This window comes from Nicotiana attenuata, unplaced genomic scaffold, assembly GCF_001879085.1.
Source record: "Nicotiana attenuata strain UT unplaced genomic scaffold, NIATTr2, whole genome shotgun sequence".
Lineage (NCBI taxonomy): Eukaryota > Viridiplantae > Streptophyta > Magnoliopsida > Solanales > Solanaceae > Nicotiana > Nicotiana attenuata.
Window position 1 is genome coordinate 76,634 of NW_017672605.1, and position 13,183 is coordinate 89,816.

Here is a 13,183-nt window from a genome sequence, read left to right on the forward strand (position 1 = left end):
CAGATTTTTAATTGCGTGTTTTCAGTAGTTGTTAAACCAAAAGCTCAAATGATTGAAATTTTTTTTATAATGTTACTAAAAAAATAATTTGGAAAACAGCAAATAATGAATTTCTTTTGGAAACATAAATTTTTTTTTTAAGGGAAAAGATCACTTTTGGCATGCGGCCGAAACTATTATTATTCAATGGCTGAGATCGGCTATTATTTTTAGAGCGACTATTCCGTGTCATTTTCTCATTTTTAAGGGACCATCTTCTGAGTAGCTCATATGGTTCTGCCTGGCTCTTGTTCAATCAATATAGTGGACATGTAATTAAGACATATTAATATAAAACTTAGAAATTTAATGTAACAAAATATTAATGCTATTTTTGTCAAGTTTGATCGAATTTAAGAGATCTTAATAAACTTGATTATATTGGTTATACAAAGAAATCTAACTAAGAAATAACCCTATAAAGCAAATGTCACAGAAAATGAAAAAAAGAGGTACAAGAAAATATTCCAAGTGTTTACTTCTTTTTTACTCAAATTATCATACATATGGAGGAATTTTTAACTCATCCAACCCGAGAGGATCAATTGCATTCTCACTTATCTAAATTAAACTCGAATTTTCCATTTAACCATTGAAAGTAAAATCTTAACCAATTAAGAGAATACCAATGAAAAAGACTATACATCCAATGATTGTCTTGTGTTTTCATGGTCAGTGCAAGGCCAGAAATTGGAACACATTAATTCTGCTTGTTCTCGTGCTTTGCTTTAGGGCTTATCCCTCGGTGTGGTCAGTACTTCATACTCTGGGACGCCGAAACTTACACTTGTTCAATAATTATGATGGTTCACCAGGGCCTCGTTCCTCTTCCCTTTTCTGCTCACTCATAGGGGTCAGGACCCCCACAAAGGGAAAGGGAGTCGACCGAACATCTCAGCCATTGGCGGGAATTTTGCCGGTATCCGATCCCCAAGCTACATACCTTATTCTTTCCCTATTAGCAAACCATTGAACTGTTCTTCTTGCAATTGGAAGCCAAATCCTGTTCCTTCTTTCTTCCTTCACATTATTTGATATACCACAATTCTCTCTATTACAATTCCTAGTATTGAACTCTTCAAATCTTGGACATATCAAAATTTCTGACATGGCTCTTTTCTCATTTTGTCTTAACACTTTTGATGTACTTTCTAAATTGGTTCTTGATTCTGAAGATGAAAATCTATTGCTTGTCATATCATTTATCATTTCAGTATTCAAAAACATCAAATCCGAAGAACTAACGTCGCTCCATCGATGTTTTAGGACAACATCAGACACAATAATCCTATGATTGAACTTATGTAGTAACACACTGTCTTGTTCCTCTGTATCAAATATATTGTTTTCTTGAATTGGCAATTCTTCTTCTTTAACACCCTTTTCAGATTTCTTGAAACTAACACTCCCAATACTGAATCTTGATGATCTATTCTTACCATTTTCCTCTCTTTGTACATAAAGTTCCAAGTTGGAATCTTCTCTTAGCTCAGATTGATTCCTTAAAAATCTAAAACTATTTGAATATGTCAACAATGTATGGTCTTCAGCACTTACTTTATGTCTACAAAGTGGACAACTTGAATGTTTTTCAAGCCATTGATCAATACAGTTAATGTGAAAAGCATGTTTGCATTTTGGTAACAATCGAAGAATTTCTACATTTTCGAATCTTGATAAACAAACAACACATTCAAGACCATCTTTCGAACCTTTGAGCAATGAGAATCGAAAGAAAGGAAGTGATTCGATTATAGTTTTATCGATACCTGAGGAACTTCTTGTTACTGGTAGAATTAGACCATCTTGAATTCGCGTAGCGTGGACAGGAGGAGGCGATCTACGACAGAATTTGGAGTAGAGGAGGAGGAGAAATGTTAAGCAAAACATGATGGAGAGAACACCAATAACAACAGCAATACTTGGTTGGAAATTGTTAGCTGCATTTTGTGAAGATGGCATTTTCTGAAGTGTTGAATGATACATGATAAGTTGGAAAATTAACAAGAATTTCAAGACTTATACAAAGGACATATATGGTTCAAGAAAATGTCCCTTTTATTTTGTATGTATAAGGCATTAAAGTTATGGAGGGGAGTATGACATGAGTTAGTTTGTAATCTTTTTAATATGGGTCCTCTCAAAGAGTATTTTTCTGGTTTGTCTGTTTTCTTGGAATCTTTTATAGGTTGTTCTTCTTGTATGTCTTAATCTCAAGAAATATTATTTTATGGGGTGGGATATGGGGGTAGAAGTAGGGTGTGGATGTAAAGTTTTCAATATGATTTAATATGTATGCACCGACACTATAAAGATTTTTGATTATTTCATTGTATTTTTACCTGTCGTAACAAGTAATCTGTTTTGCTTTTTAGTTTATTGAACTCAATTTTTATGGACGACTACCTACAATTATCTTTTCAGTAATATAACAACAATATACCTAATGAAATTCTATATAATGGGGTCTAAGGAGCGTAGTGTGTACGCAGACCTTATATGCTTGTGAAGATAAAGAAGTTGTTCTAATAGATTATCGGCTCGGGAAAACATAAGCACAACAGTAATGAAAAGAAAAACGGCAAGAAATAATAGTAAAAAATAACATATTATCTTTTTGGTAATTTGATAGAGTAAAAAATCTTCTACATTATTAATGTATAGAAGTTAAACTCAGTGATGAATATATGAACAATCTTGAACTTGAACAGATATTCTTTTGACTTGGGATGGAATATAACTATATCCAGCAAATAGATACTTTAAAAAACAGAAGTGAAATTCAATTTGATAAGTATCAGATCGGTACTATATCACGAGGTGTCAAGGCTTTAATGATGGTAATGAAAAGTCAAATGTAGGTGTATTATAGGCAGCTTAAAACTCAAAAACAGAAAAAGAAAAAAGAAAAAACACCTTTCAAAGGCAAGAAGTAGGAAGCACCTCTTAATTAAGTTGAATTACTAACCAATTTGCATTTATCTTAACAAATGTGGCTGTCACTTTTATATTAAATATCAATTCAAGAGTCAGCTAGTAATTACTCAAACTTAAATGTTTTATTGATTTTGTCAACTAACTTTGAAACTAAGAGGAGCTTGAATGCTTGATTGCAACTCTAGGCCTATTCATCTTTTTATCACATGATCAAACAATTAATTAAAAACCACTAAGGTTCAATTGAGAAAAATTAAAGCATGTCTGAAAAACTTGTTTATCCTTTAGAGTTTTCATTTTTATTTGATGCACAAGTGCTTCTATTTAACAATTTTCGGGCATAAATAACAATTTGGAATTGGACGTTTGGACATAAGAATTGTAAAAAATTTTAAAAAAAAATTGATTTTTTTTCAAGTGAAAATGGTACTTGAAAATCAGAGCTGTGTTTGGAGATGAATATAACTTTAGGTTATTTTTGAATTTTTGTGAGTGATCTGAGTGAAAATTTTGAAAAACACTTTTTGGAGTTTACAGTCGTTACTTACCTAAACCGGACGGAAATCTACTCCGCGATGCCCTTGCCGCTCGACTCAGCCTCAAATCACCCCGAATCTATCCAAAATCAGAATCATATCATCAATACATGCTAAAGGAACAAAGCGCACGCGAAAATTATCAAATTAAGTAAAAATTCCCGAAATTGGCCAAACCCGACCCCCGGGCCCACATCTCGGAATTCGATAAAAATCACAACACTAGAATCCTTATCCTCTCACGAGTCTATACATACCAAAATCATCAAAATCGGACCTCAAATGGCCCCTCAAATCCAAAATCTAAACTCTCCAATTTCAAGCCCTAATCTCCCAATTTCTTCCCTAATTTTCCCACTAATATCATGATTAAATAATGGAATAATCGCTATAAACACAAGATACAAGGCCCAAGTAGCTTACCTCAAAGAAAACACTTGTTTCCCTCTTGAAGTCACAGCTCCCAAGCTCCAACTCGTTCAAAAATGGTGAAGAAATGGCAGAAATTCGCGAAGGGAAACTTATATACTTTCTGCCCAGCACTTCCGCATCTGACGTCTCCTAGTAGCATCTGCAACGCCGCACCTGCGAAAAATCCATCGCAGGTGCGGTCCTCACTTAAAATCCCAGAACCCACTTCTGCGGTCACTTCCCGCTCCTGCGATCTCGCAGGTGCAGTCCTTTGTGCGCACCTGCGGATTTGCCTCAGCTCTCAATTCTCCGCATCTGTGGCCTCCCTCTCGCACCTGCGACCTCGCACTTGCGGTACCCTATCCGCAGGTGCGGATATGACAGAAGCAGCAAAAATCTGTTGCATTAACTAAATGCCAAACTTTCCATCAACCACCCAAATTCAACCCGAGGCCCTCGGGACCTCAACCAAACATACGAACAAGTCACATATCACCATTCAAACTTACTCCAACCTTCGGAACACTCAAAACAACATCAAAACACCAAATCACCCTCGGATTCAAGCCTAAGGATTTCCAAACTTTAGAATCCCGCAAATGATGCAAAAACCTATCAAACCTCATCCGAATGACCTGAAATTTTTCATACACGTCACAAAATGGCACAACAGACCTACTCCAATTTTCGAATCTCCATTCCGACCCGGATATCAAGATTTCCAATGCCAACCGAAAAACGCTAAATTTCCAATTTTGCCAATTCAAGCCTAAATCTACCACGGACCTCCAAATTACATTCTGAACACGCTCCTAAGTCCAAAATCACCTAACGAAGCTATCCGAACCATCAGAATTCACATTTGAGAACTTCTACACATAAGTCAACATCCGGTTGACTTTTCCAACTTAAGCTACTAAATTAGAGACTAAGTGTCTAATTTCACTCCAAGACCACTCCGAACACAGAACAAGCAACACGATATGATGAAATACATCTTAACAACACATAAAGAAGCAGAAATGGGGAAAACGGGGCTGTAACTCATGAAACGACCGGCCGGGTCGTTACAAAAAGACTTTTGATGGGTATATATACAATTTATCTTCTTCTAGCTCTTAAAGAGTTAAGAAGAAGGCAAGCCTGGTGCCGTCGTCGCTCGCTCGGCTTCGGCTTCAGATTAATCTTTTTGGACAAAATTCTTTTTAATTATTTAATTAATTAATTTAATTAATTAGCAAAAATTCAATCCGGAATAACCCATGACCCACGACCCGGTCTGGTCCGGTCCATTTTCTTTCCCGGATTATTTTAAAAATCCATTTTCTATTTTTCCCGCAATATTTCTTCCCATTTGGATTTGGATTTAGATTTGGTTAAAGATCAATTGATTGGTTAATCTTTTTGGACAAAATTCCTTCCAATTATTTAATTAATTAACAAAAATTCAATCCGGAATAACCCATGACCCGCGACCCGGTCTGGTCCATTTTCTTTCCCGGATTATTTTAAAAATTCGTTTTCTGTTTTTCCGCAATATTTCTTCTCACCTGTTCCAACAGCTAAGGCTATTACTGAAAGGTTGCAAACCTTTTCAGAAACGGTGCCAAATGGTCTATAAATATGCCTTGAATCCCAGAATCTTTACTTACTAAATTTTTTGATTATCTTCTTCTTCTTCTCCGCAATATTTTCCAGTATAATTTACGACCATTGAGTGGTTCGAAGTTCACCGGAGGTACCAATATACTGGTGAGTTAAATGGTTCTATCCTGGGAGGATATATTCCAGCACCTCGGGTACTTGAGGGGACAATTTTCTTAAGGGCACACTGTGTATTCAGTGGGCTCGATTTATTCCAAAATTATTTCAGATATTATTTTGACATACTATTTCTACTAACCTTCTGTTTCTGTTTATATTTCAGAAAGTTTACTGGTTTTAATATTTATTACAGTAATATAGTTTAATAACAATCTTAAGGAAATTATTTTTATATTATATTCGGTATTCTGTTTGTATAGATTAAAACGTGTGTGGTTTTCTACTCCTTCTGAATTTTACTATTCTAATTTGAAGATATAATAACTTCATCAGAGTATTGAAATTAAGAAAACGATTTGTAGAACATAAAAACTTCATCATTTTTGTGAAACAGAATATATAAACTTCGGTTTTTATTTATCATACGTACTGTTTATTGTTAATACAATATTGTTTACTGTGCTGGTTTTGCCATTAGTTGAACTCTTTTGTTGTTGATAGTGAGAAATGGTAATTGATAACGAAATCCTTCTTCGACAGTTGCGGCAACGACGATAGCCTCATCAAGCCGGACTGCTGTTCCACCGACCAAGAAACCGGGGAAATTTTCTAGAGCCAACTTCAAAGGATGGCAGCAAAGGGTGTTCTTCTGGATTACCACACTTGGTATGCAGAAATTCACTAGTGAAGAACCTCTAGTGCCTGCTGCGGACGTGCCGGATAACGAAAAATTCATGATTGTTGAGATGTGGAAACAGGCAGATTTTCTTTGCAAAGGCTATATCTTAAGAGCTTTAGAGGATGACTTGTACAATGTGTACAACGCGATGAATCCTTCGAAAGAATTATGGAACGCACTTGAGAAGAAGTACAAGACTGAAGATGTATGTTTGAAGAAGTTCGTGGTTGTCAAGTTTCTAGACTATAAAATGATAGATAGCAAAACTGTTGGAACCTAATTTTAGGAGCTTCAACTTATTTTTCACGACCTTATTGCTGAAGGTGTGGTTGTGAATGAAGCATTTCAAGTGGCTGCAATGATTGAAAATTACCTCCTTCGTGAAGAGATTTCAAGAAATATCTTAAGCACAAGCGTAAAGAAATAAAGTTGAAAGATCTTGTGATTCGTCTCAAGATTGAGGAAGACAACAAAACAGCCGAGAAGAAGTCTCGTGGAAATTCAACGATCATGGGAGCTAATATCGTTGAGGAGACTGCTCCAAAAAGTAAGAAGAGGGAAGAGGTCTTCTGGACAGACTAAGAAGCAGAACGAAAAGAAATTCAAGGGCAACTACTACAATTGTAAAAAAGTTGGTCACAAAGCCCCTGATTGTCGTCTCCCGAAAAAGGATAAGAAGAAAGGACATGCCAACATAGTGGATAGGAATGATGACATTGATGATCTGTGTGCAATCCTTTCGGAATGCAACCAAGTTGGAAATCCAAAGGAGTGGTGGACTGACTCTGGAGCCACTCGACATGTTTGTGCTGTCAAAGAAACATTTGCGACTTACTCTACTGCTGGTCCCGAAGAAGAGCTTTCCATGGGAAATAATGCAATATCCAAGATTGAAGGTTATGGGAAGATATTCCTGAAGATGACTTCCGAAAAGGTGTTAACGCTCAACAACATTCTTCATGTTCCTACGATTAGGAAGAATTTAGTTTCTACTTCTTTACTTGTGAAGAATGGATTCAAATGTGTATTTGTTTTTGATAAAGTTGTTGTAAGCAAGAATGAAATGTATGTTGGAAAAGGCTACCTAACAAAGGGACTTTTCAAACTCAATGTAATGGTTGTTGACAGTATGAATAAAATTTGAGCTTGTTCTTATTTATTGGAGTCAAATGATTTATGGCATATTCTTTTAGGACATGTCAATTACAAAACCTTGCGGAAGTTAATTAATATAGAAGTATTGCCTAAATTCGAGTGTAGTAAATCAAAATATCAAATATGTGTCGAATCTAAGTTTGTAAAGCATCCTTATAAGTCTGTTGAAAGGAATTCAAGTCCTTTACACTTAATTCATACTGACATTTGTGATATGAAGTCAACACCGTCTCGAGGTGGAAAAAAGTATTTTATTATTTTTATTGACGATTGCACTCGATATTGTTATGTTTATTTGCTTAATTGTCATGACCCTAAACCGACCCGGTCATGATGGCGCCTATCGTGAAACTAGGCCAGCCGACACAATTCCCAATCGAATCATTATTCCATAGAAGTCATTTTTAAGCCATTAATTAACAAGATATCTCACAGTATAAGTTTAAATAAGCAGTGCGGAAATACGACACATGCCTGACATCAGGGTGTCACCAGTCATGAGCAACTACAAACCCGTCTAAGAACAAGAAAGGCTAACATAGTCCGAAAATAAAATACTAAGACAATCTAAGTAAGGTAAGAAGGAGAAGTGCAGGGCTGCGAACGCCAAGCAGCTACCTAGCCAACTCCGGAGACCTGCTGGAAGACTGATCAGCACTCACTATCGCGTCCTGAGACTCCTAGATCTGCACACAAGGTGCAGGGAGTAATGTGAGTATGCCAACTCAGTAAGTAATAAAAGTAAAAGCAGCTGAGTAGTAAGAAAACAGATAATCTCACGTCATAGCACTACAACAAATACCATACATTTCCAAAACAGTCCGGAAATCAACTATCTCGTAAAAACGACTCAGTTTCAGTAAAACCCTTTTTTCTTTTAAAACATCTTTCAATAGTTTCAACAAGTGAATAAAACAATGAGTAAAATGATAGAAACGTAAACAGCCCCTCGGGCAAAAACATGTACCATAAACCGCCCCTCGATCATAATATCAACAGAACCAGCCCCTCGGGCTACCTCACAATCGCTCGTAATTAGCCCCTCGGGCAACAACATGAAACAATAACAGCCCCTCGGGCAATATCACATCACTCACACTGGGTACCCGCACTCACTGGGGGTGTACAGACTGCGGAGGGGCTCCTACAGCCCAAGCGCTATCACAAGCCATCTCGCGGCATAATAAATTAGGCCCTCGGCCTCTCATATATCACAAATCAGTACAACTTGCTGCGGCGCGCAGCTCAATCCCATGATATCCTCACAACATAGGCCCTCGGCCTCAATCAAAACTCACTCAAGCCCCTTGGGCTAATAGTAAAACAGGTACTCGGCTAAAAATATCATTTATAAAAATCAAAAGGAGTAGATAAAACCGAGTTATGAAATCAGTGAAAGCATAGCATGATTGAGTGCAAATCTTAAACCAAAAACAGTGAGGAAACAGTAGTAAAAAGCCCCTAAGGGTCCAAACAGTCGGCACAAGGCCCAAACATGACATTCAACCCCAAAAATAGTAATACTTTCCAAAATATAATAATATCAAACAGTTTCCAATTAAATACGCGACTTACTAGTTGTATGGGATGGACCAAGTCACAATCCCCAACGGTGCACGACCCCACGCTCGTCATCCAGCATGTGCGTCACCTCAGAATAGCACAACAATGTGAAATTCGGGGTTTCATACCCTCAGGACAACATTTACAATCATTACTTGCCTCAAACCGGTCCAAACTCTAGCTCGCGATGCCTTTGCCTCTCGAATCGGCCCAACTCGCCCCAAATCTATCAAAAATCAGAATGATAACATCAAAATAGGCTAGAGGAACAAAGCCCACGCGAAAATAATCAAACTACATCAAAAAATCCCGAAATTGGTGAAACCCTACCCCCGGGCCCACTTCTCGGATTCCAATAAAAATCACTATCCTTATCCTCCCACGAGTCTATACATACCAAGAACATCAAAATCGGACCCCAAATGGCCCCTCAAATCCCCAATGGAAACTCTCCAATAACAAGCCCTAATTCTCCAATTTTAACCCTTAATTTCCAATAATTTCAAGCCTAATTAGTAAGAAAATGCCATAGAATCGAGTATTGAGTTCACAAATCTTACCTCCAAGAGCTATCAAAATCCCTCTTCAAATCCTCTCAAAAAGCTTCAAAGTCGCTCAAAAATGGTGAGAAAAGAGCTGAAAATCCCGAAGGGAAACTTATATAGTTTCTACCCAGGGATCTCGCACATGCGGCTCCAATTCTGCATCTGCGGACCGCTTCTGCGGTCAAAATAGCCGCACCTGCGGTTTTTCACTTAAGGGCCAACATCCGCACTTGCGCCCCAGGCTTCGCACCTGCGAGCTCGCAGGTGCGGTAAATCTTCCGCTCCTGCAGCTGCCTCTACGCATCTGCAGTCCCCAATCCGCAGGTGCGGAAACAACAGAAGCAGGAATTTCAGCAGCACAACTCCAAGTCCAAACTTTCCAACAACCATCCAAAACCATCCCGAGGCCGTCGAGACCTCAACCAAACACGCCAACAAGTCACATATCACCATTCAAACTCATACCAACCCTCAGAACACTCAAAACAACATCGAAACCCCAAATCACCCTCGGATTCAAGCTTAAGGATTCAAAAACTTCCGAATTTCGCAATCGATCAAAAAGTCTATCAAACCTCATCCGAATGATCTGAAATTTTGCACACACGTCCTATATGACACAACGGACCTACTCCAATTTCCGGAATTTCGTTCTGACCCCGGTATCAAAATTTCCACTACCAACCAGAAAATGCAAAAAATTCCTATTTCGCCAATTCAAGCCTAAATCTACCACGGGCCTCCAAAATACATTCCGTTCACGCTCCTAAGTCCCAAATCACCTAACGAAGCTATCCGAACCATCAGAATTCACATCCGAGACATTTTTCACATAAGTTAACATCCGGTTGACTTTTCCAACTTAAGCTTACTCAAAAGAGACTAAGTGTCTCATTCCTCTCCAAAACCACTCTGAACCCGAACCAACCAACCCGATACCACATAATACAACTGAACAACACATAAAGAAGCAGAAATGGGGGAAACAGAGCGGTAACTCATGAAACGACCGGCTGGGTCGTTACATCCTCCCCCTTTTAAACAAACATTCGTCCTTGAACGAGTCGAAAAACATACCTGAAGCCTCAAATAGGTGAGGATATCTTCCCCGCATCTCCCGATCGGTCTCCTAGGTAGCCTCCTCCACGGGCTGACCTCTCCACTGCACTTTCACTGAAGCTATATCCTTTGATCTCAACTTTCGGACCTGCCGCTCCAAAATAGCCACTGGCTCTACATCATAAGTCCAATCATCGTCTAACTGAACCGTGCTGAAATCCAAAACATGAGATGCATCGCCAATATACTTCCAAAGCATAGAAACATGAAATACCGGATGCACACTCGACAAGATGGGTTGCAAAGCAAGCTCATAAGCCACCTCCCCAATCCTCCGAAGCACCTCAAAAGGACCAATGAACCGAGGACTCAATTTACCCTTCTTCCCAAATCTCATAACACCCTTCATAGGTGAAACCTTCAGTAGAACCTTCTCCCCAACCATGTAAGACACATCACGGACCTTCCTGTCAGCATAACTCTTCTGTCTCGATTGTGCTGTATGAAGCCGCTCCTGAATCACCTTCACCTTGTCCAAAGCATCCTGCACCAAGTCTGTACCCAACAGTCTAGCCTCACCCGGCTCAAACCAACCAACTGGAGATCTACACCGTCTCCCATATAAAGCCTCATATGGAGCCATCCGAATACTCGACTGATAACTGTTGTTATAAGCAAAATCCACGAGCGGTGGAAACTGATCCCACGAATCCCCAAAATCAATGACACAAGCGCGCAATATGTCCTCCAATATCTGAATAGTGCGCTCGGACTGCCCGTCCGTCTGAGGGTGAAAAGATGTGCTTAACTCAACCTGAGTATCCAACTCTCGCTGCGCGGCTCTCCAAAACTGCCAAGTAAACTAAGTACCTCTATCTTAAATGATGGAAACTGGGACACCATGCAAGCGAATAATCTCCCGGATATAAATCTCTGCTAACCGCTCTGAAGAATAGGTAGTAACACAGGAATGAAGTGCGCAAACTTGGTCAGCCGATCCACATTCACCCAAATAGCATCGAACTTCTTCAAAGTCCGTGGGAGTCCAACTACAAAGTCCATGGTGATCCGCTCCCACTTCCACTCTGGAATATCTATCTGCTGAAGCAAGCCACCCGGTCTCTGATGCTCATATTTCACCTGCTGACAATTGAGACACCGAGCTACATATCCCACAATATCCTTCTTCATCCTTCTCCACCAATAGTGTTGTCTCAAATCCTGATACATCTTTGCGGCACCCGGATGGATGAAATACCGCGAGCTATGGGCCTTCTCCAGAATCAACTCCCGAAGTCCATCTACGTTGGGCACACATATCCGGCCCTACATCCTCAATACCCCATCATCACCAATAGTCACATCTCTGGCATCATTGTGCTAAACTCTGTCCTTAAGGACAAGCAAATGAGGATCATCATACTGGCGCTTTCTTATGCGATCAAACAAGGAAGACCGAGAAACTACACAAGCTAAGACCCGACTGGGCTCCGAAATATCCAACCTCACAAACTGATTGGCCGAATCCTGAACATCAACTGCAAGCGGTCTCTCCCCTATAGGGGTATATGCCAAATTGCCTATACTCACCGCCTTCCTACTCAAAGCATCGGCCACTACATTGGCCTTCCCTGGATGATACAAGATAGTGATATCATAGTCCTTTAGCAGCTCCAACCATCTCCGCTGCCTCAAGCTGAGATCCTTCTACTTGAACAAGTGTTGGATGCTACGATGATTAATAAACACCTCACAAGACACACCATACAAATAATGCTTCCAAATCTTCAACGCGTGAACAATGGCAGCCAACTCTAGATCATGAACAGGGTAGTTCTTCTCATGGGGCTTCAACTGACGAGAAGCATAAGCAATCACTCTACCCTCATGCATCAACACACACCCAATACCAACTCTCGAAGCATCACAATACACTGTAAATGAACCTAAAGCTGATGGCAAAACTAACACTGGAGCTGTGGTCAAGGTAGTCTTGCGCTTCTGAAAGCTCGCCTCACACTCATCCGACGACCTGAATGGCGCACCCTTTTGAGTCAATTTGGTCAAGGGTGATGCTATAGATGAAAATCCCTGAACGAACTGACGGTAATAACCCGCCAAAACAAGGAAGCTGCAAATCTCTGTAGCTGAGGATGGCCTGGGCCAACTCGGAACCGCCTCTATCTTCTTCGGATCAGCCTGAATACCCTCACTGGACACCACGTGCCCCAAGAAAGCCACTGAACTGAGCCAAAACTCACACTTGGAGAACTTTGCAAAAGGCTTCTCCTCTCTCAACCATTGCAACACAACTCTCAAATTCTCCGCGTGCTCCTCCTGACTACGCGAGTATACCAGAATATCATCAATGAATACAATGACAAACGAGTCGAGATAAGGCCAAAAGACGCAGTTCATCAAATGCATGAACGCTGCTGGGGCATTGGTCAGCCCAAAAGACATCACAAGGAACTCATAATGACCATATCGGGTCC

General features: G+C 39.7%; 1 protein-coding gene across 1 annotated transcript; it reads right to left on the reverse strand.

Annotated features, from left to right (window-relative positions):
- Window positions 1-502: 502 nt before the first annotated feature.
- Window positions 503-2,189, reverse strand: LOC109213837 (E3 ubiquitin-protein ligase ATL42-like). The gene has a single exon (XM_019377677.1). It carries the CDS (start codon window positions 2,023-2,025, stop codon window positions 934-936), a length of 1,092 nt encoding a protein of 363 aa, XP_019233222.1. The 5' UTR covers window positions 2,026-2,189; the 3' UTR covers window positions 503-933.
- Between the last annotated feature and the right edge of the window lie 10,994 nt (window positions 2,190-13,183).